Below are 27987 nucleotides of genomic sequence, written 5' to 3'. Positions count from 1 at the left end.
CGCTCCCCGCTGTATAGGTGAAATATATATATATGCACCACAGTTTAAGCACTCCAGATGGCAGACTGTTACTCCACGCTGCAGTGAAGATGAATGAATGCAGTTTCCTCCAATAGCTCACTCTGGAGACAGCAATTGATTTTATTTGAAAAGCATTCTCTTTCTCGCTTTCTTTTTTCTTGAGCCTGCTCAGCGAAGATAAATGAGTGTGTGTACGTGTGTGGCAGAAGTTGAAAAGTCTTAATTATGTAGTGTTTGTCACTGTGATAGAAAATCTGTTTATGTACCGAGCAATGAGTGTCGATGTTGCTTAGAATACTGATTTAACTAATAAAGAATAGTTCTCCTCTAAAGGTATTTTTTGCCTTAATTGTACACTTAACAGTCAGTTGCACCACAAGCTTTTTGCTGAAGCAGAAGTCTTTGCGTTTTTGTAATTATTCTTCATCAGGCAGCAATAACAAAGCGGGTTTCCAGCACTGAGCATGTCTAAAGGCTTGATTCTTTCATAAGAGCTTGTGCTGTTTGCGACCGGCCCTTGGAGACCAACAGCATATTAAATGAAAATGCCAGCATGGTTTTTTAATGTCACAAAGGGAGGGAGTGCTCCGTCTCTCTGATGAGAAGGTGAGAGGGGAAAGGTTGTTGACATACAGTAGCATCTCATTGGCTCTGGCTTTGTATTCTTTATCTTCATGTAAAACGTTGCTTTGGTGCATATTCAACTGAAACCATGCTAGAGACTAGGGCTGGGCGATACATCGAATACTGGAGACATTATCGCATTGACATTGCTGACGATTAAAATGTAGGGATTATCATGTTTAAGAGTTCAGTTTATATATGGCGAATATGTCTGTTGTTGTGCATGCTTTGAAATTAATCTGTGCCCATATTTGTGAGTGCTTGGAGAAGAGCATTAAAGTTTTCTATTTTCAGCACTTAACAATGTTGAGCCTGTTGGCCAATAAGCACTGACCAATCAGAGACATGGAAGTTTTTGTTCAACGCTGACTTTCTTTATTCTACAAGCTCACAAATCATTTATGGTAGCCAGTTTCGGACTTTTTCTTCATATTCTAACTTTTTCTCACAATTGCAAATTTGTTTCTCACAATTCTGACGTCTTTTCCTGTAAAGTCAGATTCTGAGGAAATTATATTTTTTAACACAATTGTTAACACAATAGTTCATATCTCACAATTATGAAAGAAAAAACGGCAGAACTGTTTATTCTAAGTGCACACTCTCCGGCCGCTTTAAATTGTCGATCTTATTACAGCAGGATGGATTCTGATTGGCTGTCAATTTCTTTTAGCGTTCATCAGATTCCAACGATATTGTTTCTCTTTGTCTTTATTGTTATAGTTGTGGTGTGGAGAACAGATTTTTAACTATATCTTTATCAGTATCTTTATAGTTATCATGCTTTGTATGAACAGGCCTTTACAATGTGGAAATGCAATGTAAATAAGAGATTCATATAAATAAGATAAATACTTTTATTAAACTGGTGTTGATTTGGACTATTTTCTATGAGGGCAAAAAAAAGCCCACCTTTTTAAATTTATCAAGAACAAATGCAAAAGTATTGACAAATTAATGAATATTGTTAATTTGTATAATACTGAGACATACATTTATTTTTATATTGCCCAGCCCTAATAGAGAAAAACTCTTTAAATCACATCAATATGTATATTGGTCTAATTGGACAGTCACTGCCTTCAATGCGAGCAAGCCTTTCATGAAGTCTCTTGACTTGGAGATTGAGTCTTTTTTTGCATTAATATCCTGAAAGGCATTAGCATGTTATAGCTTAATGACCACTTCTACTTGTTTTTTTGTTTGTTTTTGCCAGATAAAGAACCACATTTTGGCCACAAGATGTCTCTGAACCTGACACTGGATCTTTCACTGAGGCACTTTCCAACAAACCAATCGCCGCCTTCTGCTTGTCACCAGTAGGGAAGGACTTTTCCCAAGCTCGCCTCACCTGACTTAGTAGCCAGCGTTATATTGGTACAGCATGACTAGATTTGCCGTTCAGGAGGAAATGCAGACTGGTTTGCCGTTCTTGTCGTACTGGTACACCAACATCTTGATGCAGTGTGAGTTGGCTGGTGAGATCCAAGGGCTGCTGGTGATGGAGAAGTTGTGACTGGCGTAAAATGTTGGCGGCTGCTTCCTGCATCGAAAAAGGGCCTTTAGCACCATGCTGGCCATCCTGCGGAAACGCTTGCTGATGAAGCAGTACAGGAAGAAGTTGACCCCAGTGTTGAGAAGTGCCAGCATGTTCGCCACGTCTGTGACCAAATGCAGCAGCCTGGCCGGTCCAGGCGTAGCCGGTTGGGCAGTGTAAAGGTGGTAAAGGATCATGAGGGTGCGTGGTGCCCAAAGCACTGCGAACACTGAGGTAATGGCCAGCAGGATGGCTGTGGTTTTTCCAGTGGAGTAGCCGCGCAGACGGAAGCAGTTACGGCGGCAACGGAGCTTGCGTACAATGATGGCATTGAGCGAGAAGAAAACGGAGCAGGGGAGCAGGTAAACCATTACACAGTGGACCCAAACCAACACATGCTGGCCTGCACTGCTACTGCGGCCCCCAGAGCTGGCTCCTGGCAGCCCGTGCCACAGCTCTGGCCACCAGTAATATGGGACGCTGGTGATCAGGCAGCCAGCGTACACCCCCAAGATCACTTTGCGAGTTCGGGCCGGGTAGGAGACGGTGTGGTAGCGCAGGGGATGGCATACAGCAATGTAGCGGTCCACGGTCAGGGGAACCGTGATCCAGATGGAGGTATGGATGGAAGCGAACTCCAGCACCTGCACAGCTTTGTTTAGTGAGTGGGGAAGAGGGGCTTCGAGAATGAAGTCCTCCAACAGGAAGTCCACAAATACGATCAACAGCAGGACCAGGATGTCAGCTATGGCCAAGGCCAGTAGGTAGTTATAGGACGATTTTTGTCGCCGCAGCACCAGCTGAGAAAGGATGATCACGGTGAGGATGTTTGCTGTGGAACGTGAGAAGAAATGGAGAGAAAGCAGAACATGTGAGAACAGAGACGAACTGTTGGGTGAGAAAGTGTTGAAATCTATCTTGCTGGATAAATGGCACATACAGGTGAGAAAATTGCAACTTTGTTAAACTTAAAGGTGTAAAGAGTGAGTCATACAATATTGCATTGGAATTGCAGTACCACAAATAGTAACAAAATTTAGCAAGGCTGAAATAAAAATGCTCCATCTTTCTTGCACTGCACACAATCACAATGTAATGCATAGACCTACCTTTAACATGCACACACACATGCACACGTTTACATGCATTTAGAGCATTAACATGGATGTGCTTGTTAAAGCATGCACAGTCATACACAGTCATGCATTTATATTTTCATGCATATATGAATGCTCATATGCATGCATTCACACGCAAACACTAAAATTAATATCCATATAGTGACCATTTCACATGCTTACTAGCATATTTGCAAGTACGTACATTTAGACAAATTCACATGCACAAGCTTTAATTCACATACATGCACAGTCAAATGCATATATTTACATAAACATTCACATACATGTTCAGATGCATACATATACATTCACATACATGTTCAGATGCATACATATGCATTCACATGCATGCATTCATACACACTCAAAATCACATGCATGCACATTACAGCCAAATGCATAAGCTTCAGAAGCATTTACCCACATACATTCACACACAAGTTCAGATGCATACATTATCATTCAGGTGCATGCATTCACACATGCACTCATATTCACACACATGCGCGTGTTCACGTGTTGACACACATGCACATCGAAATTCACACATGCAGCCATGTATAAAGATGCATATCCAAAAGCATGAGAGAACGTGACCTTCTGAGACTTGGTCATTCAATTCGTCCCTCTTCTTCCTGCCTGCCTGTTTTCCTCCACAGTTTTCACCTCTGTCTCATTGTGACCTTCAATAAAAACTGAACAAGCAGCAGCAACATGTGCAATTACATCCAATCGCTGGTGCTTATGCTCTACGTCCATGTCACAGTGACCCAGGAAAAAGGCCCAAGGATACACATACCCTCTAGCATCTACTCTTTCCTCTTCTAGACCCTTTTGTTACCTTGCTTTCATCCAAACCTGTTTGTTTGTGGGTCACGCACAGGCAACGTGAGATGTACGACCAGAAGAAATGACCAGCGATTGCCATGACCCCTCACTGTGATAAAAAGAGCATGCACACAAAAGCCCTTCCTTTATTTAAGCCAAACAATTTAACACAGCAGTAGGGGACGAATGGAGGATAAAGCCTCATTACAAAAGACCTCAGGAAACATTCTGGGATATGTTAACCTGAAACAGTAATTTGGCAGAAGTTGCTGTAAATTTTTCCTACTGTGGCCTTACTGTAGCCAATGGGCTGTTGATACTTGATGAAAACTCAAAAGTGTTTCAGACCCATGATGTGTATCTGCCTGTCTGTCAGTCATTCGGACTGCTAATAATGATGGGATTGGATTACATATGCCAGTCAGGAGTCTGGAGAATCACACTTCACAGTTTCAGAACACCAGCTGATTACAAATTACAAAGACTCCAGCTTCAAACTCACACATGCACGTTTACATAAACACTGGCAATCTCAGGCACACAGGCATCCTTTTTAAGATGTATAGACAAACAGAGAGACAGAAATAGATAGGTTTGATTGATTCATCTGCAACGCGTTTGAAGAAAAAATGCATGCTTTTCAGAACACACACAAACATTATAAATGCAAACAAAGCTGTCTGTCTATCTCTCGGCGAAACTCACAAACATGCTCTGAGGTTAGTCTTTTATAGCTAAGGAGACTTTTTAGGTTAGAAAAATAGCATATCACCATGCTACCCTTATTTCTTCTAGTGTATACAGTATGTATATTGTGCACTTTCTGTGTGCATGAATAGCCACTTGACCTAGGCTACAACATGCAATGTGCCGAGCTGACTATCTATTTCCCATGTTACGATTGTGATTACAGCTGGGAATCTTAATATCTGTGATCTCTTTTTCCCCCAGGTGGCTGATATGTAAATTATTACTGATTACTTATATATATATATATATATATATATATATATACACACACACACACACACACACACACAGATGATGGAGGTGTTGAAGCTCTGCCATCAAATGGCTGACTGCCGTGTGTGTTTCCTGATGCAAAATGTGGCAAAAAATCCTACACGATGTTAATAATTTGATTAAAGTGTTTACATGTCTGTACTGCACTAAAATTGGAATACTTCACGTCTTCAGTCGATTTCTGTTTACTGTGAATATGACTTTAGCTGCTAAGGTAATCAACAATCTCTTGTTTCTATCGGATTACTGTTGTCCATGTAAACTACTCAGTCTGGCTTCAATAAAACATTTGTTACAACCGTTGGTGGAAAGGCAGAAGTAGCAGAAATGAATGGCGCTTACTCTGAATAATGTTGCACATGAAGTGTGTGGCTCTGTGCGCGGACTCCGCCGCAGGAAAACAAGATAATTGCATATAAGGTTCAGAATTATCATTTAGGTCTTTATAATAGATTATTACTGTTAAATTATTTGACACCGTTCCGAATGAATGGTCCATACATTTGAGAGTATAGAACCTTCTAGTGACCTAGATTGAGCTGTAAAATGAATGTGGATCAGTCAGATCATTTGATTTGGAGAGAAATGTTTCTATTGAGATGACTTTTGATTGCAGACTTTGGTATCTTAGCAAATCCGAGCACAATTGAGAGCTGTTCTGAAACCCATATGAGATTACTGGGGTCTTTTTAGCAAGAGACAGTCCAGAGATTCCAAATGTCTCCTTTTGATGCCATTGCTTTCTAAAAGAAACAATTGAGATCTCATTTTAGATTTGTCTTTCCTACGGGCTGCACAAAACAAGCTTTCCAGTGTCAAACTCTGTGTTTTTTTTTTTTTGTTCAGGATCACTAACAGGATAATGAAGGTTATTTTTGTGTCTTAGTTTAGTGACAACAGCCTGAACTCTATTACAGCTGAACTGAATTCTCTGTTTTCTTCTTCAGATTACTATTGATTGTTTCTTGTCATAGTAAGGGTAGTCCATTACTGATTCCAAATTACATGAGACAAACTGTAGTAGATCCATTACATTACACATTTTAGGTAATGTAATCAGACTATTTTTAGATTACTTGCACCCAAAATCTTTTATCAATAGGAAAGACTTGTAATCATGTAATCAATATAAAACTGACTAGTATTTCAAAATTAAATATAATCGAATTACAATAACTTAATCAAACTTACACATAATCAGTTACCTAGCATTGTCAGTTTTAGATGTTTTGTTAATGTCGTAGTTTTTGGTCAATTGCTTAGATTATTTCGGGTTAGCCTTAATGTTATTGGTTATCTGTTTGAGAATGAGTTCTGCTAGCGGTTTGTGTGTGTCCTTGGCTGTGTGGATCAGTTTTAGGTCTTGCAGACTTCGTATGTAAGTGTGTTCATGTGCATCAGAGTCTCACTAAGACTGCAGTCCAACATAAAATCCAGATTCACCAAATCCCACTCCCAACTCACTTGGTTTTACTTTCCTTATCCTCTTTATTCTTCTTTTTCATACTCCACTGTCCATTCCGCTTTTGTTTCTCTTTCACTGGATTCATCTCTCCAGATGCCCCGCTGAGAACGTACTTTATTTAGACAAACAAAAGGAATCCATTGCCGCATGGAGGTTTTACATTTCCTGACATTTCCATTTAGCTGTGGTCAACATAAACATATTGATTTCACTTGACTCTTGTCTTTGTACAGGTCTCTGAGGCCCAGAACAGGAGCAACCAATTGTAATGGCTCAGTTTGCCTTGAATCCACATGTTTGTGTGTTTTGTTTACAGCATGTATGCATTCTGCATGCTATTTTTCATAAACGTCTATACACAGTATTTGGCAACCATTTAAAACCATTGTATACTACATTGTTGCCACATGATTTTGTGACATTTTCCAAAATTTTCTCAATTAAAATAAATAATGGGACAATAAAACGATTTTAACTGTGCACAGTATTCATATTGCATACAGCTTAATTGTACATATTACCAATGAGATCTCTATGCTATCTCTTTGTTTTTTTCTTGGAAATCATTTTTTTTTTTGCACATTGAGTGAGTTTCATAGCTAGTAAAAAAATGGATGGCAATTTTCTAAAGTCACCTCCCATTGACAGTATAAAGAGACTTTTGCTGAAGTCTCCAGCTCCTCAGTTTTTTAACTGGGTTTAAGCTTCAATAAACTCTGTGTCTCTATAGAGTTTGAGATCTTAGCAGTGTCTCAAAATCTGACAAGATACTGCAACGAAGCCTGCAAAAAGTTTTTCTCCGAGTTCTGCAACTCTCACCCTAAAAGTTTTGCCTGACTTGCTGATCATCCTGAAGCAAACACGAAAATGCTCACAAACACTTTCCTCACAGAAGCGGTGAGCTCTGTGAGTGCCCTGGATCATTTACCTAAATTGAAAATCATTGGTTCCAGCTCTTAACTGGTGAATAACACCACCAGGGTAATGTAGAGGTGGTGAGAGGATCGTTACAGCGGATCTGTGACCTTCCAAAACACGTGACGTTACAGTCTGTTTCTGGATGAAAACCCTTCATCTTCAATTAAACCGAAACACATAAATCCAACAGTCCTTCAAAAGTACAGCCTTCAGTGCGAGAAGCCAATGAAATGAGACCAACCTCTTCCAATTAATGATCTTAATGAGCTTAACCTCCAGCGATCGATCGAACGGGCATGAGCTCATCTTAACACACTCGTTTCTGTGGTTTCCACTCTTATTTTCTGATTTTGCCAAATTGGGAATATACAATGATACAACAATTTTCTTCTTCCAATTTCATTCAATTGTGAATAGCAGGATTTTACAAGTTGCCACGCAGTTCACAGCTGTGCAATTGAATTTGAAATGTCACAGTAATTTATAAAAATGCATAATTGTTTTTTACATTTAATATCTGGGTTGTATTTTCTTTTATTTTGTGTTTTTCCCCCTTGTTTTTTAAGGATGTCAAGCAACTTGTTCCTGTTGGCATGTGTCTAATTACCTAGCTTACAACAACTGACAGTGAATGTTGCTGAATGGCCTATTTATGTACTTACTGTACACAAATGCATTTTTTTATGTGCATTTAACATTTCATTTGTTTTGTTTAACAACAAACCTACTGCTATACTTTTACTGTTAAACTAAAGCATTTTTAAACTATTTTTTCCACCCCCCTCTCCCTCAAAAAAAATTAAATAATTATTTGCATTAAATTAAAAATTTTTTTTTTTAAATAATCATTTGCATGACATTTTACAATTGGAATATTTGCATTTTAAAAACACCATGACTGTATGTACATATGTATATAATATTCATTCACTGTCATAAAGATATTTTGTCAGCTAATATAAAAAATACATACAAATAGTATCACTCTTCACCTTTTTCCTCTTCAATCACACCTGCTTTTAGTCAACCTCTCTCTTCATTCTCTTTCCATCCATTCTCTATGCTTTTCTCACTTTCTGTGTACAATGCCTTTGAGAGGTTTCGCTTCTTCACCTCCTCTCCGTTTCTGTGTGTTTTATCACCTCCATCTAGCCGAATCACTGCCAGGTGTGATGACTTTCACACAGTGTTGAATAAAGACTCAAATCTCATCTCATCACGCCCCTATTTGTCCCACCAAACCGTGTCGAGTTGAAATTCAAGCTGCTATTTAGCAATCGAGCAGCAAGAAGACTGCCTGCCTTCGAAAGCAGATGAAAATATTTGTGTAAACTGCTTAGGCTGAGTGCTTTGCTCAAGGGCACGGCGATTTATCTCAATCTGACAACGAATCATTCCGCTGAAACTGTGCCACATGGCGGCCGACCTGAGAGAAAAGCTTCGATTAAAATGTTCAGCACACCTGCAGATAATACCATTGGTCATAAATGAGCAATCAACCTCCAATTGTTCAGGGACAAAATATAATTTTAGTGTCCAGGAGCATTGATATTAAACGCTTGAGGCCAATTAATAGGAGGGCTACTCAAGACATCTAATGTATCATCTGTCTTGCTCCCCAGGTCATTCCAGTTAGAACCGGATCTAATTTCAGCATCTGTAGAATAATATTGCTGATATATGATGTGAGAGACTGAATTCTGAATGTCACAGATGACCTTTGGAAACAGTGTTTTTCCTCAGTTCTGATGCCAATATGGCTGTGTCTCACAAGGTTACAGACCATTTGGTCAAGTGTGCTACTAAATAATCAAGATTAAGTGGGTCACGATAAAATTTTAATAATCTACATGAAAAATCTCTACTTATGGGCCACAGACAATAATACTGGGATGATGCATTCGCTTCAGCCCTGTGTATTCATAAATATACAGACAAAGTCATGCAATAAAACATGCATTGTAACTAAATGATCAATATTTTAAGAATATGCATGAAAAAATGAATATTTGGGGTAATGCACTTCTCTCGCCCTGATGCACTTCAGACATTAATATACAAAGTCATAAATAAAAACATCGATTGTGCACAAAATAATCCAGATTAAGTCGGACCCAAGGCAGCATTTTAAGAATCTACAATGAAATACTGTACTTGCATTGATTTGACCACAAATGTAAAGTCTGAAGATAATGCACTCGCCTCAGCTCATTCAGTACTACATAATCAAACATTTAAGAAACTTTACTGATTGGCCACAATTGCACTCCTCTGACCCTTATTCACTTCACATAAGCACAAAATCATGCATTAAAAAAAATGCATTGTGCTCTAAATAATCAATATTTTACGAATCAGCACAAAAGTCCATGATGGGCATTGAGCACAAATGTAAATATTAAGGGTGATGCACTCCTGTCAGTTCATGATTACGCGTAGTCATGCATAAAAACATGTATTGTGCATTAAATAATCAAGTGGTTAAGAATCTTGTGAAAAACCTGTGTTAATATGTACAAATGTGAATATTTGAAATGATGCACTGCTCTCACCCCTATGAACTTCACAAATGCACAAATTCATGCATAAAAGCACTAAATAGTCAAGATATTAACAATCTGCACAAAAAAAAAAAATCTGTACAAACTGACCGCAAATGTGAAGATTTGTGGCAATGCACTCCTCTCACTCATATGCACTTCATCAATACACAAAGTCATGTATGAACACATGCACTGTTGCACTATTAGTGCAGACATTTTTTCTTGTATCCTTCTTACCAGGCAGGCCGAGGCACAGCAAGGAACTGTAGTAGATGACAGGAAACTGTCCGAGAGGGCAACCGCGAGGACTCCAGGAACTGGAGTTGGTGGAGAGCACGGTGAAGATGTGGCTGTGCTCCATGGCCTCTCTGCCCTCCTTCAAGCTCCAGAGAGAAGATGAACCACAGCTGGACCGACAGACATGCAGAGGAAGAGCCGGCTGACACGTGTGGGAACTGGAGGATGACTGCGCGGCAGAGACACATACGATGAAAGGCGATGAAGCCGGCGATGTGATGGGAAGAGAGGCAGGGATGTGAGGAAGAGTGTGTGTGTGTGAGAGAGAGAGAGGGGGTGGGTAGGGGCAAGCTGGTGAGAATGAAATCTGGGGAGGCATGAACGCAAAAAGGGTGAAAATAAGTGACGAGGGGGGAGGGGGGTGTGAAGGAGAGGAACATTGGGAGAGCGAGAGGCGTTAAGTGAGAAAGAGACGATTGGTGTTGAGAGGTGATTTCTGTGCTGCTCACACACTTGTGTGTCTGAAGGGCGACCCAGAAGTAAATAAGAGCTCTAGCATGACTCGACTAGTTCACACCAGTTACAGTACAGTACGTCCAGGGCGCACATAGTGGACACGGGTGCTAGCTATTTAGCATTTTTGAATTTGTGAATTTTGTCATTATCTTAAAAGCATCCTAAATTAAAAGCATCCTATGCATGTTTATTATTATTATTATTATTATTATTATTATTATTATTATTAATATAATTTACATTTATTTTTTTGGCAATAGATGTTTCCTTTAGTCATTTTCATGCTCAATTAAGCTTGTTAAAATGTATTATAGAAGCTTCTGCTACTTCTACTGTTAATTTTATTGCACGTTTTATCTTAAAATAATAGAATAATAATAACTATAATAATTAGTATGATAATTAGAGATGTCTCGATACCAGTTTATTTTTTCAGTACTCTTTATGTACTTGCTGATACGATTACTCTGTTATTTAATTGCATAGTTCTTTATATATATCTATATCTATATCTATATATATCTATATCTATATCTATATCTATATCTATATATATATATATATATATATATATATATATATATATATATATAATGTCATTATTTAGTCAATTCCATGCTTAATTATGCCAGTTCAAATGAATTAGACGAGCTTCTGTTACTTTTACTATTACTTTAATAATTTATTTATATTTTCTTAATTTTTTTAAATTGTAAAATAATCCGATACCACTTCTTCCCAGAACAAGTAAAATAATAAACAATTTACAATTTTTACGATACCACTTACGATCCCACTAGTTTATAGAAATATTAGAGATATAGGCAATTATTTGCATTCATTTAAAATTCAAATGCGTTTTTTCTTTTGCTAATCACAAAAATGAAAATAAATAAATAAATAATAATAATAATAATTAGTTTTTTAAATAATAATCCAAATCTGTGCCCACATGTATATATTCTATGTGTTTGTGATGCTACATGGTACTACAGTATGCGTTGTGAGTGAATCACTATGTGGTTTTTAGAGTCTTCAAGATGATTTTTTGGTGGTTTATTACTGTACTTTAGTATCTAGATATGCTTTTTTATTGTCCACTTTGAAAAATAAGTCTGATGGTTTCTCATTAATTTACAAGATACATTATTTGAGGACAATAAGACAAAACGTTAAATCCCTATCATTTTTTTTTGCATAAATAATAATTTAGTTACAAATCAAACACAGCAGTAATTACATGACATTGATGGAAAGCACACTCTCTCCATTGCTGTGGGTCACAGAGTGCATTTCTGCGGCACCTGTTTACTTTGCATACTTGATCAGTCATATGTGTGATGTGGAAGGGAAAAGGCTGATTTTCTCCATGCTGTCCTTCTCGTAAAGTCATTTTCCTACAGCTCAGTAAATGAGTGTGAAGTGATAGAGAGAATACGGCCGTTTAATAAAATATAGCTCAGTGGCTCGCATTGATTACCGAGAGCGACAGAATGGCAGGTCTTTCCTCATGTTCACACACAGGCCTGAGGCTATAAAGCACACACACACACACACACACACACCGCTCTGCACTCAGTGATCTACTTTACTGATACTCATTGCTTCTTTGACTGCAGAACAGATCTTTAAAAACAATAGTAACTGGTATGAATTTATTAATTTAATACTGATTTGACTATTACTCACTAGAATAGACTGTGTTGGATCACTCTAACAAAGCTCCATTTTAATGGCACGAGTTCATTTGAGAAAGACATAGAAAGAGATTCCATCTCTAACAGCATTATCCATCAGCTCGCCTCTAAGCGACAGACTATATTAATAATGAATCGAAAGCTTTAATAGCAGCCCGGTATGCATAGCGTAACTGTTAAATTAGATGTTTGATTTTGGTAAAGGGGTGAAAGAGTTCATATGTGCTTTTTCATTTCCCTGCCGTCTCTCTCTCTCTCGCTTACATTCTTCCTCATAAGTGATAGGTGTAGGCTGAAAGGAGTCAGTAAAGAAATAAACTAGAAATTCTGTGTGTAGAAAATGACAAAAGTGGGTGAATGCAAACTAGACAGTGAGGAGAACATCACACCTGTTACTGTGTTAAAGTAGTGTGAAGAATCAGCAGAGCGAAGACTTTCTCACTCAATATCTCTGTGTAATCTCTTAAAAAACAGACGTGTGTCTGAACCTGTCAGAATCCCAGATTGATACTCATGCTCTGCTGCAAAATCTAGTGAGGTGCCTATGTAGGCAACATTTTAAGGCTTTACAGGCCCTCAAATGTTGTGCCAAAAGTAGGTCAATGTAATTATACTACACATCTTGTTTAACACTAAGGCAGGATTTCCATCCAAAAAAAAAAAAAAAAAAAAAAAAACCTGTTCGATGAAGAAAAATCCAAGATGATCTGAACCGATTTAAATAGAGAGATAAAAAGAAAAACAAAATTGTTTTGTTATATTCAATTCAAGTTTATTTGTATAGTACTTTTCACAATACAAATCATTGCAAAGCAACTTTACAGAAAATGAAGTTTCTACAATTTAGTAGTAGCTTATCAGTGGTGACTGTCAGTTAATGTACATATGGCAGAGATGTATGGACAAATAAATTAAAGACGTAATCAAACAGACATTGAACACTATCAACAGCAATTATTATATTTTGCAATCAAACTTATAGCAAAATTTGTTAGTTTTGTGTGTTGTCTCAGGGTTGGCATCATCTGAGGTCCTATGAGGGGTTGGCATCATCTCTTCTCTGGTGTTCTGGATCCAGTTTGTGTAAATCCTAGTTACCACGGGATGTCAAAAACAGAGAAACAAATAGAGACATGAGCGGCCCTAGTACTGAGCCTTGAGGTACTCCATACTGTCGATATCATACCTCTTCATTCACTGCTACGAATTGATGGCGGTCTTATAAGTATGATTTAAACCATGCTAATGCACTTCCATTAATGCCAACAAAGTGTTCTAGTCTATGCAAAAGAATGTTGTGGCCAATAGTGTCGAATGCAACACTAAGATCCAATAGCATTAATAGAGAGATACAACCACGATCAGATGATAAGAGCAGGTCATTTGTAACTCTGAGGAGAGCAGTCTCGGTACTATGATACGGTCTAAATCCTGAATGGAAATCCTCACAGATACCATTTTCCTCTAAGAAGGAATATAATTGCGAGGATATTACCTTTTCTAGTATCTTGGACAGAAAGGGGAGATTTGAGATTGGTCTATAATTAACTAGTTCTTTTGGGGTCAAGTATGCCGCTGTACTGCTAATACCGCTGTTTGTATGCTAGTTGGTGCATCATGATTTATTTTTGTTGCACACATTCAAGGAAATGCATTCATTTAGGTTATATTATCATGAATCTAAAATGCCAAGACTGTTATATTTGTTTGGCCATTTGTTTATCCAGACGTTTCTACAGTATGGGGAAATCATATATTCAGTTTGTTTATTTCAAGTGTAAACACTAGTAATGGCAAGGTTATTGGTTTAATCCCCATGAGATGCATGCATTGACAAAATGTAGGCTATGCCTTCAATGCAGCATAAGTTGGTATGGATATAAGCATTTGACAAATGCTTAGATGTAGATGTAAATAATGAAAGGGGTGCAAGCTCTATTCGAGCCCCTTCTGGACTACTTGATTAAAGAAAGAAATGAACAGATAATGTGAGCTCATGTAATTGATTTTTGCTTCACATTCTTAGATGACCAGGATTATTATGAATATTTATAATAAGTTGAGTACACAGCTCAACTGCATTTGTTGGGACTTTGTGTTCTTTGGGTTCAGTCTGCAGTGTCGAGATGGGGACCATGTTGTTTCAAAAGACTTGTTAGGCATTTGTCAGACACTGCAACTGCACATTAATTCCTCATGGTTGTGTCGATGCATATTTAGGGATTTCCAGGGCTCTTCCTGATTCACATATCAATTTCAAAAGCAGTACACTGCATGAATATGCAGAGAGAAATTAAGAGCTCCATTTTGTTGAGTCCGTGTGACGTGATCACGACCAGCTTTGCACTTCAAACACTTTCCCATCTGCTTCTCTCATTAATACCATTCTTTCAAAAGCATCAAAAACCCTAGGAAGGGTTGGACAGCTTTTATTTCCCTTTATTAAAAAGGAGAAACATCAAACCTTAATCCCTAAGCCTTCAGAAGTGTTTATTAAACCATTCATCTCATCACATCTCCCTTTATTGCTAGTTAGTGTGGTATTAATGATTGTTTAATGTATTCTGTCTCTCTCTGGCTCTGTCCTGCACGTCTCTCTCCCTGCGGCCTTGATCTGTGTGAGTTGTGCCTGAATAAACACAGTGTTTTAACACCCTGGACAAAAACTGCTTAATCTGAGAATGCATCTACAAAACAACAAAGTGAAGCTGACATTTATTGAACCTGAGTGAAGGCCACCAATAAACCTTCAAAGAGAGACTGAACTGAGTACATGTATTTGTGCATTTGACAAAACAGCTTTTTTTAAATTATTATTTACATTTCTTAATCCCAGGTCATTCTAAACACTGTTTATTAATCCTGCGTATTAAGATTTCAAACTGTACCACTGAAAACACTTTTTAGACCATAACTATAAGAATAAATATGTTGTTCACTTCAGTTAACACTTCTAAAAGTTTCTGTGATTGTAGACAGAAAATGAATGAATAATAAGGCAAGTGGTGTTAAAGGAATTCTTTACCCAAAAATTAAAATGATCATTCATTTCTCACTTTCATGTCTTTCCAAACCTGTAAGACATTCGTTCATCTTTGGAAAACAAATGAAAATGTTTTTGATGAAATCCGAGAGCTTTCTGACCCTCTATAGACAGCAAGGGAACTACCACAGGCCTAAAACCATAAGGACAATGTTAAAAAGTAGTTTAGAGATGTCTTTTGTCTAACGACTTTTGAATTTTAAGTTCAGTACAGTACTTACTGGTCCAAAACAGTGGATTAGTAAGAAGACCCCCAGGGCAAGTGTTCCAGGTTTTTGGTTTACAGTAGTAAGTTGGCAAAGCAACTGTTTAATGTGATGGCAACATGGCGGAGGAGACATTCTGCACTGTACTTAAAAAAAAAAAAAAAAAAACATTCCTGAATGTTGTGTCTAACGTTTTTAGATGCAAAGAATTGTTCTGTGTGAACAGCCCCTAATACTGCAATATCTCACACTTTTACCAATGACAATGCAATTTGGGGTCAACATCCCATAAACAAGGGTTAAAAATTATGACAACCCGAATTTCAAAATGGTGAAAAACATTTTTTTTTATGTTAAAAAACATGAACCCTCGGTTGTGTGCATTGTAAAAGGAAAGAATTTTATTTTTTTACTCTTTTTATTTGTGTTAGAAATGTTAGTAAAAGTGTTGCCAGGTCTTTGAAACAAAACAAGCCCAATTGCAAATCAAATCTAGTCCAGTAGCACTTTTCTCACAGTTTCCCCTGCGGCCAAAATTGTGTTTTGGGGGGAGGGGAGATTGCTTCATCGTCCAAACTGAAAAACAATACATGGCTATTGAGTAAAGGTAGCACAACTGAACTGTACAACCACAGACTTGGCAACACGACTTAGTAAAACGTTCATAGACGATGTAATGAAAATCTGTAAATCAGATCTCTGAGGCAAATATTATCTCTAAATCTACATTATCCCTTAATTACAAGCTGTATTTGCATTTATCTCAGACTTATCTCTTGTCTCACTTCTTCTATTTGCTGTAGTCTTCCACATCAAATCTTCTGGTTTAATGGGGTTCAGAGTGAGGCATTAAAAAGGTCGGAGCCACAAGGTTATAGAAGCAGCTTTGTTTACTCTTCAGAGCTCTTGTCTGATTATATCTGATTTTGAAACCCTTAGGCTTGATCTCTCTAGGTTTGGATGGTCAGATTGCCTCAGAATGAAATGGCTCGATGATTTACTACTTGCTAATGTTAGTAAGTAGCAGGCTGAATGAGGTTACAAAACCATATCCAGAGAGCCTCAAAATAGAGATTTGAGATTGTTAATATATGTTGTGGTTTGGACTATTTTGAAGTCCTGTCTAATAATCTTTTGCAGTTTCTTTTTTAATTGGCTAATGGTTTTTAGGCATAAGCGAGCCAATTTTAACAGCCAATTAAAAAATATTAGTATAGTAAAATTTGCTAATTCATTAGATCAATACATCCTTTGTTAAACTGATTTAAGGAGTATAATGCATCCTTATAGAGGTGTTGAAATGCTGAATCAGTTAAAACACTTCTAACAGCACTTAATGGGAACAGCGTCACATTATTTAAAGGGGAAGATCACACGTCAATGAGTAGCAAAGGATTAAGGAGCTGCATTGATTACTTTTCTGCCACTGATCAGGCTTTTATATGTTTTCTGAGATAACAAAGGGTTTAATAGGGTTGTGGAAATAATAAAGCAATAACTGACACTTTAAAGCAATGTTTCAAGCAACAACAACAAACCAATTGAACAAAAACAAATAAATAGAAAAAGTAGCTATTGATAATATGTAAACGTGTATCCAAATCCAAAAGTAATAAAATTAATTTATGTGTGATTTATGTGCAACTATTTGCAATGTCTTAGCTACTAGTGATTGTTACATAGGGCATAGGGCTAGAGGCAACACAATGATATTACAGATAATAAATTGTGCAAAACGTTTATCTTAACAGTTAATTTACAAATAATGCATTCAAATTTGTGGCACTCACAATGCACTGAATCTCCACAAATTAATGTTGCAACCAATCTGTGGTTCAATAGGGATTTCGCCTAGGGCATCTTTTTTTTTTTATACAGTATGTAGTATTTATATATTTTCTATATTACTATACAATGCGTGCTTGCATAATATTATCTCAGCACCTGTACAGTACAGTACATGTAAAGGTAGTATCATGCGTGTGTTTCATCAATATGTGGTTGTTGTTTACAGTTGCAGTAGACCTCTGTGTTGCCCCTCATCGCTCTCTATGAAAGGAGCAAGCTAAAGGTCACTGCCTCCCACATGTGAGGATGTTACAGTTAAAACAGTGCAGCTCTGTATGCAGTGTTTCATGTCCCCCGGGGGGCTTTCTTTGAGCAGCGGGCTCCTCTGGCCACACGCAAGGCCCAGGCAATGCAACACTTTGAGGGATGAAATAAGGCTTGATTATAAAGTGATTATATCTGACACTAGCCAGGCATGAAAGGCGTTTGTTTTAAAGGACCCTTGTTTTCAAGGTCCGGTTTAACATCAAAGACAGAGCGAGGGATGGAGGAAGAAAAGGACATGTAATATTTATTAAAATGGAAGAGAGGAGTGCCAGGTCACTTTCATTTCCTTACTGCAAGTCATTTTTTGGCTCACCTCATTGTAGTTTCTTATCTTCCTTGGAAAAAAATACAGCCAATACACCCAGGACTAAATGCAAATATAATAGTATAAGCAAAATAAATAAGCTGATCAATGCTTAAGGCAAGACCCTAGAGATGTGAGGTAAAAAAAAAAAAAAATAGATATCAGCACACTTTTCCAGTACCATACAGTACATAAAAAAATAGTTTTGTATTAAAAGTTTTCTGAACTGTTATGTTTAATTATGCAAATGTATTTTCTATTTAAATACGCTCTAATTTGCATTAATTTTAGAACAGAAATGTGAGCCCTGGATGAAGCCAAAATTATTGCTTACTTATAAGAGTTAAAGGATGTGCATTTAATTGAAATCAATTGACACAAATGAGGAATTATCTAATTAGCCAGGTACAAATTTCTTATTTCATTTTTGTTGAAATATCAGAGATAAAGATTTTTGGATTCCTTGGGTTTTGCATGAAAAAAAAAAATAAATAAATAAATTATATAAATATATATATATATCTATTCTTTTTTTTACTTATAGAAAATACTATTTAAAGGTATGTATCGTAATTTAAATACAGACACGAGCTGATAAACTGTAATAAAATGAGCACTTATGCAAGCAAAGTAGATCAAAAATGTTTCACTTGTAGTGTCTTGCTTTAAAAGGGAGGGAAAAAACATTATCTTTTGTTGTTGACGTTATAGCTTGAACATCCAATCTAGCTTTGTAAATTGGCACAAAATGCATCATTTTAAATAGATGTGTTCAAATCCTTGCTCGGAGCAATATCAATAGCAATGCATAACACCACTAATGAAAGATAAATGGGCTGTTTTTACCTTTGTCTTTCCTACAGAGTGAAGTGGTGTGGGGCTTGTCAGACAGATTTGAAGCTCTAAGCAGAGCCCTGATTGTCTCCCCCTCCAGCTTTTCCTTTGATTCATTTTCTGAATCGGGAGACACAAATGGATGTTCATTGATGGGATATCAGTCAGAAGTGCTTTCCCTTCTGTTCCCCGCGGTGAGTCTGCAGCACCTGTCTGCCGGTGAACACGTGCAGCAGATGCATGGACACCTGTGAGCTCACCTAGAGGAACGTTTATTGCTCTTTTGTTCACCGATAGCTCGGCAGACTCAATAGTTCTGTTTCATGTATAGGTAACTTTGCCTCAGATGTTTTTTCCTAAAATTTAAGCAAAAGTGCACTATACAAAAAAAAAAGAAAATCATAATAAAATAAGATTTTTCTGCAATTTTTGCAATTATTTGTGCAATTTAGTGCAATTTCTAAGTTAAAGCTGTTTTAAAGTAAATATGTATACTGCATTTTGCTGTGGTTTAGTGTTAACAGAAATGTCTGTAAAATTAATGTATAATGTCCTGGTAATTAATTTTTTAATGGATTGATTTCTTACAGTGATTAGTGCTTTAAAACAAATAGACATTTGTTTCCGAAGTATATGATGACGTAATCTCTGATTTTGATGGCAGACTTTATCATCTTGGTAAATCTGAGCACATTTTGAGATTTCTTCTGAAAGTCTAGAGGAGACAGAGTGGGGTACTGGATTTTATTTCTCAGAAGAACAAAATCGGAGAAGATGGAGACTTTTCGAAGTCTGTGTGGAGAAAATAAATGAAACGAAAAACTCCTATAACAAAAAAAAAACATCGGATGTGAGTTGTTGCTGTTGTTTGTACTTTCTAAAATCTCCAAAAGGGGTTTTTCATACTGATGCCATGGAAGAACCATTTTTTAAATAATTAAATAATGTTTTCATTCTAAAGAACCTTTCATGACATGAAAAGATTCAAAGGATTTAAAAAATTTTATTGGAACAATCAACACCAAATAAGCTTTCTTTTATTAAAATATAGATAGGCTATGCTAAATAAGTTTAAAAAATATATCTGCCACAGGAGGACTATGGCACGTTGTTGTCCTCCCTTGGGCTACAGTACCTGTTTATGTGTGTCAGCGCCACCTGTGCTCCATCTTCAGCTCGTACGGCTTCGGTGGGCGTGAGTCTGGTTCACTGGGTTCAGCAGAGTGAGTCTGCTGGCACAGTAATCTCTCTCACCTCACATCTTTCTACACCTCTCTGCCTGACACAGTTTGATTAATTAGTATTGCAAGCGGCAGAGTGGTGGCCACCATTCCCCTTACGGCTCAAACACACACACAGCCTCTCCTCGCCATTTCTCTTTCACTCCTTCCATCATAATGGTTTTATGGGGCACCAAAACGGGTGATAAAACATCCTTGCGGACTATGCACGGTAATAATGAAAAAGAACAGTAATGAAGACGATAACTTCATTTTTTAGCCATCCTTGTAGTTTGGGATTTGAAAACAGTCAGATTCAAAGCTGTTGATGAGAGGCTCATCATAATTTATAATTCATTCTAATACAGTTAGTTGCACTACAGAGCCAGTATTGAAATTGTAGTCACTTATTGTGCAACGTACATTCTTGGCAGGCAATTAATTGAAATAATATTGAAATCACAGTATGGCTTATTGGGCTTAATAAACCATAACAGACTGTGGTTAATTATTGAATTGCATTAAATAAATATGCTGTCTGTATATGCACTGCATGGTTCAATAGAAAAACACTCTCATTTGTGTACACACTTTGGGCTCATCATACTATGTAAAAGAAATGTAAGTGAAATTCTTTTTTTTTTTTTTTTTTTAGAAATCAAGTCTGAATATCTTTAGGTCTAACTTTGAGCAAAACCTGAGACTGAGCAAAACCTGGCTTTATTTGGAGACAAAAGGTATTGTTTTATTGTGTGTGTGTGTGTGTGTGTGATACAAACCCTGTTTAAAATCTGCCGCCTTGTTTTTGTTATTTTACTAGTATTTATTAATATTTTGAATTAATTCTCTTTTTAAATAATGTTGTAATGTGCTTATTTAGTTTCTTTTATTATTTAAATATTTCTATAATGAATCTTTTATTTATCTAGTGATTTTGTTACTTCAACTTCTGTCAACTTATTTAATTTAAAACATTTATTTTGTTATCTGCCACAGCAAAATATATTTTTATCTCTATTTGTTTGTCTGTTAGTTTTTTATCCGATTTGTATTTTATTTCCGCTTTAACAAAATATTTTAAATCATTATAGTTTAAGTTAACAGTAACAACACTGTAGCAACAACAACATGAGACATTAAATTTTTTATTAATATTATTAAATTAAATGAATATGGTAACAATCTGTTTCCATTCTGTTTAAAGTAGTTTATTATGCCCTCTATTGGTTCTTGTACAGATTGCAGGCACACAGTTGTAAAATATATATATATTTTTAATATAGAATGTAAAATTATTTTAGATACTACACTGCTGATAAATGATTCTCGCTGGTTGTAGGATTAACAGAATAAAATGTACAAATTAGATTCAAGTTAACAGTAGTTCCACAATTTCACAAAAAAATAAATCAATAATTAAAACAATTTACAAAAGCATTTCAGCCTCCTGAAATCAAGAAACATTCATTAATTTCTCTGTGAAAGTACATTAATAATGTATAATGTGAATGTGATCAAATGAATCATTAAAGCTGCCCTGTAATTCTCTCTGGGGAAAAGAGTCTAAATGACAGGAAACTGAACAACAGATAATTGGTCAGAATCAAAATGACTGCTGGGCTGATAACTTCAATACATTTATGCATTTAGCAGACGCTTTTATCCAAAGCGACTTACAGAGCAGTCAGAATTTTTTACCAGTAAGTGTTTTTTTTTTTCCCTGGGAATTGAACCCACAACCTTTTTTGCTGCTAACAAAATGCACTTCACCACTGAGCCATAGAAACATGTCAGTAAGGTTCACTAATTCATTCTAGGAACAGTTTAATTCACTATATCTAGTTTAATTTCTTTGAACCATCTATCAAGCATCACGTAATGAAAATAACAGTTGTTAACCCTGTAACCCTTCATTTAAGAGAGGCTAATAATGAAATGTTGATGCTAAGAGGTGAAAAGAACTGGGTGCCATTGCAAAACAGTGTTACATTATGAGCTTGTAAATGTTCCACATTTATTAACATTAACATCAGACTGACATCAAAGCTGCGTTAGTTAACTTCAGTTTGCTTTAAAAGTTACATTAACATATTAAGTCAGTACATGATTGTGATCTACATTTACAGGCAGAGCTCTGAAAGAAGCTGAACGTAAAGCTTTAAAACAGTTATTAAATATTCTATTTCATACAGTAATAAATATTACATACAATGTAAACACTTACCATAGTCTTACTACACAAGTCGTAATAGTTGCATGTGGTTAAGTGATAATTATTTGTGGGAAATTACTTGAAATCACCTGCTGTGTTAGAATGTAATGTTGCATAGACACTTTCCTTTTGTCTTACACCCATTAGATCCCATTCAAATCTGAGCTCAAGAGGGACATGTTTGAATCCAGATCACAGGCGCTTGTAGAAAGACAAGATCTTGTTGCAGTTTGGGCAGCGGTGCTCAACATCTTTACATGAATCCATCCAGAAAGGTGCTAGACAGCACGGCCAGCACCTGAAAAAAAAGAGACATCCGACTCAATCAGTCACTGTCTGCCCCACTGACTTCCACTCACCCCTTCTCTTATACTCTCAGGCTCGTGCTGTCAGCTTGCAGCATTACAAGACAAAATATGATTTACATAACTTTATATTTACATTTACATGTGCCATTGAAACTCAACAAGCTTACACTGAAAACAAAGTGGTGTGTAAACAATTTCCACTCTGAAATTGTTAGTACATTTCACAATTAATTACCAAAAAAAGCAATTAATAGTTAATCAGAAAGTAAATTATTTTATAGAAAGACTAGTATTTTATTGTAAAATGTACTTTTTTTTACAACCTTGAAAAATTATTTTATTTCAAATGGCAAAGGTGCCACAGAAGTGTTTCTGAAGTTGCATTCAGGTGTCTTTACACACTCTCAGAAGAGGCATAAACAGATATACAAAGCAATCACAAATGTATACTTTACTACTAAGGATTGAAGTGGGTCATACCTGGCACTATTTAGTCTATTGCATATTTACACTAGATTTTAAGCAGGCACAGAACAGTCTTAACTTAGCCTTTAGAAGGCACTTAAAAAAATAAAGTCTCCAAAGTAGGTTTGGAATCTTTTTTAATGAACAGTTTTTTTTTGTTTACCGTATTTTCCGGACTGTAAGTGGCACTTTTTTTCATAGTTTGGCTGGTCCTGCGACTTATAGTCAGGTGCAACTTATTCATCAAAATTAATTTGACATGAACCAAGGGAAATTAACTAAGAGACATGAACCGAGAGAAAACATTACCGTCTCCAGCCGCCAGAGGGCGCTCTATGCTGCTCAGTGCTCCTGTAGTCTACACTGAAGACATAGAGCGCCCTCTCGTGGCTGTAGACGGTAATGTTTTCTCTTGGTGCTTGGTTCTAAATAAATGTGACTTATAGTCCGGTGCGACTTATACATGTTTTTTTCCTCATCATGACGTATTTTTGGACTGATGCGACTACTCAGGGGCGACTTATATTGCGAAAAATACTGTATTTTTTTTAGTGTGAAGAAAAGTTCTAAGTGTTCTTTAGTTCAAAGAACTTTTTTTCCACTATAAAGAACCTTTTGAGTAATGAAAGGGTTCTATGGATGTTAAAGGTACTTCATGGAACCAACCTTTATTTTTAAGTGTGTGTAATAGTCAAGTTTAAGGAAATGTTTACCCGATGAGGGCAAGACAGCCACAGGCCACCCAGGCCATGAGTCCAGAGTAGTGATCTGTTATGGTGATCACCTGGTGCTTACAGTGAGGGCACATGGTCTGAGCGGGTAAATCACGCAGACTGGGGAGCATCACTGTGGTTGATACGGCTGTAATGCACAGAAACACAACACACGATCCAGATACAAAGAAAAGCTACCATTCTGCTGTCGTGTAGCATCATTTATCCTTCTCCTTTTGATTGCTAGGAGAAATTGTATTGACAGCTGAACAAACTGAACAGTAGCTTTGCCATTTAATTTTTTTCTCTGTCATTATTTGAAAATCAGGCAGCAGAATTGCTTTCTGAAGTCTGAGATCTCAAGTTGAATAACTTGCATATGATTTCCAACGGAGTGTAGTATTAGTATTAAGGAGTTATTTCACAAATTATAATTGTTCCACTCTCATATCTTTCCAAACAAATAAGAATTTGATCTTCAAAACACAAATTAAAATATTTTTAAAAAAACCTGAGAGCTTTCTGTCCCATCGTTGAAAATCCAAGTAACCAAAACGTGATCTAAAAAGTCAGAAAGGTATCTCAAAGGGAATTATGAAATGAGTTATGAGTGGTTTAATCCAAGGCTTATGAAGAGATATGATCTCTCTAAAAAGCATGTGGATAAAAGTTACATCTATTAATTGTATAAAGTAAACACATGTATTCAAAAGACTTGGATTAAACTGCTTTATTGGTTTTATAATGCCTTTATGTCCTTTTTAGAGCCAAGTCTTGGTTGCCTGGACTTGTTTGGATGGACAGACCCTCTCAGGCTTCATAAAAATGTCTTAATTTTTTAAACCAAAGTTAAATGTGTTTATACCAACATGAGAGTGAGTGAATGATTTCAGAAACGTCATTTTTGGTTGTTATTGAACGAGTGTCTGAGGTCGATAGTTGAACATTGTAACTTACTGGTAGTTTGAGGATACATCCCTGGGTTTGGACCTTCGGAAAAAGTATTGAATATTCAGTCATTTTGAGGATTATCTAACTTTTAATTTTAAATTGATAATTGAAAACTGTACTTACGGTTAGCTTGAGGATACATCCCAGGGTTTGGACCTTTGAAAAAATGTAAAAAGAGTTTCATTGCAATAATTGATATTAATTAATTATTCTCTTTGATAGTTAAAAACCGCTACTTACTGTTCATTTGAGGATACATCCCTTGATTGGGAGCTTCAGGAAAAGATTATGAAGTAAATGCTGTCACTGACAGAACATAATGTCTTGCAAAATTCAAACAAGCATAATTAACCTCAGCTGTCAACATGCCACATATCATGTGACTCAGACGATATTTTGAGTAAAATTTGAGTGCATTATTATAATAATTTTACAACATGAAAACATTTATTGTTCTCATTTTTAATTCATGGAGGTTCACATTTATCTGTGTCATTCATTCATTCATTCATTCATTCATTCATTTGGTGTCTTAAATAACAGAATCTATATTATCACCTATTTGGAAATAATATTGCATAATAATACATTTATAAGCAATATCTTATTGGCCAGTCATTTTTGACCAGGAACAACACAAGTGTAACAAGGTGGGGAGAAAATCTCAAAAAGGTGTAAAAATATGTGTTAAAATAAAGGTGTTTGCGGGACAAAGTTATATCCTGTGTGAGCAAAGTCAACGTACAACGTGATGACATTAACTATCATTTTCAGGGAATAGTAAATCCTCTCTAGGTCTGAATGACATGAACATGCAACCTATTCAGCTGAGGTTTATCAGAAGAAACGTACCTCCCTGAAAGTTTGGATTAACTCCCGGCTCTGGGTATGAGGTGTATGCCATATTAATGTTCGGATATGGAGGTGAATTGTATCCTGGGTTTTCCTTTCCCATGTAATCTGCTGGAAGGCCTGGGTAGGGTGGAGCAGATTCGTAAGCTTCGATGGCTTTCATAGCCTCTATATCCTCCATATCCTCCATATCCTCCAGATATTCCACCGTTTCCAGATCATCCAAATCAGCTTCTCCGGCCTTATCCATAGTCTAAGCTCCTTAAACCATAAAACAGCAGAACATAACAGAAGCACACAGAGGAAGAGTCCAGAGTGAGGCTTTCAGGCGTTTTAGGTGTGAGGACTACTCGAGTCCCAATGCAAATGCCAGCAAAAAAATGTTGACAAGACTCATTCAAATCTCTACAGTGCATCCAAATTTTTTTCCGACATGGAAATGCTCTGTTTGTGAAGTATTTTGCACGGCTTTTCCTTTTAGTCATGGAAACAGAGCTTTATTTTCCACTGCAACCTCAATACCAGGAATTTAAGATGTAATTTAAGAAGTTTACATTTACAATTATGAAAGGTTGCTAAATCGCAAACAACAAATATGTTAGATATATTACATCTTAAATATATATATTTTTTTCTTTAAAAAATACAATATTACCCAATTTGAGGATGCTCAGTCCAAATAATCAATTAAAATGTTGTTCCACATGTTATGAAATGTTGTGAGCACTATTTCTAGAATCAGCATCCCAAAGAAAATGATAAAGAAAATGAGACTTTCTAAGTGTTATTAATTTTATAAGTGAAAAAAGACGGAGAACTGAATGAGAACGATGAGTTTTTGAGAGATCTGGGTGCTCTAGAGATCTGACGTCAATGCAATAACCAATTTCCATTTAGTGTTGGACAGGCAAGCTACGAAATAACTAATTGCATATGCATTTTTAATAGACTCTGATGCCAAACAATGAGTCTTATAGACTGAGATTCTCATGTTTTAAAGTCATGAATCAACTTCCATTAGACTTGCCCAAGAATTCAGCAGCGTGACTCTTTTGTCCTTCACACTAACAATACGCAAACAGAGGCAGGAAACAGAGCTTTTCCGATTTTAACGCAACTTGTGCTATATGTATAATTATATGAAGAATAACTGGCAATGCAATAGTGATAGTAATCATTGATTATCACTATCATATCTGTGAACTCTTGGTCATTAGATTAGATCTGATCGCCTTGATATCTCTCTCCTGTCTCTTTGTCTCTTTCTCACACTGATTCAATCTACTTCCTTGCCAACTTACCTACAAGAATGAGAGATCAGTGAGACTCGAGATTGGATGTTGTATGTCCTTGGAGACCAGATGAGACTGAGTTCAGGAAAAGGAGAAAAGGGTGTGTATGAGTTCTGGAGGAGGGTGAAGAAAGGAAGCAAAAAGGGAGGAGATTTTTAACCTTCTGATGACGACTTCAACTTCTGAGATTGGTGGCTAAATAGATTCATTCAATCCATCAGACTTGATCTAGGTTAATGTTGTTAGGTACCAAAAAAAAAAAAATGCATATAGTAGTGAATTTTGTCCGGAAGGACTCTATCACACATACATACGCATTTTTGTGCATCGTCTGTTTCTTGGCTTTTATGTTGTTTATTTTGATTTAAAGTTGCTTCTTCTGTCTTACTTTAGTCATGTTGGCTTTAAATGACCTGCCTATGTTTTGAGGCTATGTATGGTTTTCTTGAGCCTTGTCGTGCCATTAGTTTTGCAAGAGTTGTTTGAATATCTTTGCATTCACAAACTGGTTGATGACATAGAATTGCCAAAAGCAGTGAATGCAGTAATTAGTGATCTTATGAAAAATATACTGTATTATGAATCTTTTTATAGACTTAATATGTATTAGTATCACTATTTTCACATATTTCACCTATGTGCCTGTGTGCCTAGATACACAGAAAAAAATTATACTCAGTTTTTTTCTTTGAGGTAAGTGCTTGGAATCATTTTATTTTAGCTACATTTAAATAAACAAATTTAGTTGACTAACTTTCAGCAAAATTTGTTTATTTAAATGTAGCTAAAATAAAATGATTTCAAGCACTTACCTTAAAAATATTTTTTTGAGAATATTTTTTTTTTCTCAGTGTAGATAGATAAATTGACTTAATTTGTTTAATTATAATTAGATTTGTTTGAAGACCAATTTATCAAGCTTGTTTTTTAGTTCCCAGCATG

At 36.4% G+C, this 27987-nt stretch overlaps 2 protein-coding genes across 3 annotated transcripts; both read right to left on the bottom strand.

Moving 5' to 3' along the window:
- Window positions 1-2046: 2046 nt before the first annotated feature.
- LOC113067812 (probable G-protein coupled receptor 139) lies at window positions 2047-10547 on the bottom strand. Its single transcript, XM_026240285.1, has 2 exons — window positions 10318-10547; window positions 2047-3014 (listed from the first exon to the last, which is right to left on the bottom strand). Exons 1-2 carry the CDS (start codon window positions 10439-10441, stop codon window positions 2047-2049), a joined length of 1092 nt encoding a protein of 363 aa, XP_026096070.1. The 5' UTR covers window positions 10442-10547.
- Window positions 10548-22503: 11956 nt separating this feature from the next.
- Window positions 22504-27139, bottom strand: LOC113067811 (lipopolysaccharide-induced tumor necrosis factor-alpha factor homolog). 2 transcript variants are annotated; one of them, XM_026240282.1, is made up of 7 exons: window positions 27055-27139; window positions 25754-26014; window positions 25142-25174; window positions 25025-25057; window positions 24908-24940; window positions 23951-24098; window positions 22507-22762 (listed from the first exon to the last, which is right to left on the bottom strand). In XM_026240282.1, the coding sequence occupies exons 2-7, from the start codon at window positions 26001-26003 to the stop codon at window positions 22657-22659; spliced, it is 603 nt and encodes a 200-aa protein (XP_026096067.1). In that variant the 5' UTR covers window positions 26004-26014; window positions 27055-27139; the 3' UTR covers window positions 22507-22656. The 2 variants fall into 2 exon arrangements, with proteins under 2 accessions (XP_026096069.1, XP_026096067.1); XM_026240284.1 differs by lacking the exon at window positions 25142-25174 and having other exon boundaries at window positions 22504-22762.
- Between the last annotated feature and the right edge of the window lie 848 nt (window positions 27140-27987).

Source organism: Carassius auratus, linkage group LG28B, assembly GCF_003368295.1.
Source record: "Carassius auratus strain Wakin linkage group LG28B, ASM336829v1, whole genome shotgun sequence".
NCBI lineage: Eukaryota > Metazoa > Chordata > Actinopteri > Cypriniformes > Cyprinidae > Carassius > Carassius auratus.
Note: the sequence above shows the minus strand (reverse complement) of the source record. Positions and strands in the feature narration are given on the sequence as shown.

Excerpts from the sequence above, each read along its gene's own strand:
- LOC113067812 (XM_026240285.1), bottom strand. The coding sequence starts at position 10,441 with ATGGAGCACAGCCACATCTTCACCGTGCTCTCCACCAACTCCAGTTCC. Across the intron at positions 3,015-10,317 it reads GCTGTGCCTCGGCCTGCCTG|CAAACATCCTCACCGTGATC; the intron begins GTAAGAAGGATA and ends CACGTTCCACAG.
- LOC113067811 (XM_026240282.1), bottom strand. The coding sequence starts at position 26,003 with ATGGATAAGGCCGGAGAAGCTGATTTGGATGATCTGGAAACGGTGGAA. Across the intron at positions 25,175-25,753 it reads TAATCCAAACTTTCAGGGAG|CTCCCAATCAAGGGATGTAT; the intron begins GTACGTTTCTTC and ends CTTTTCCTGAAG. Across the intron at positions 25,058-25,141 it reads GATGTATCCTCAAATGAACA|GTCCAAACCCTGGGATGTAT; the intron begins GTAAGTAGCGGT and ends ATTTTTTCAAAG.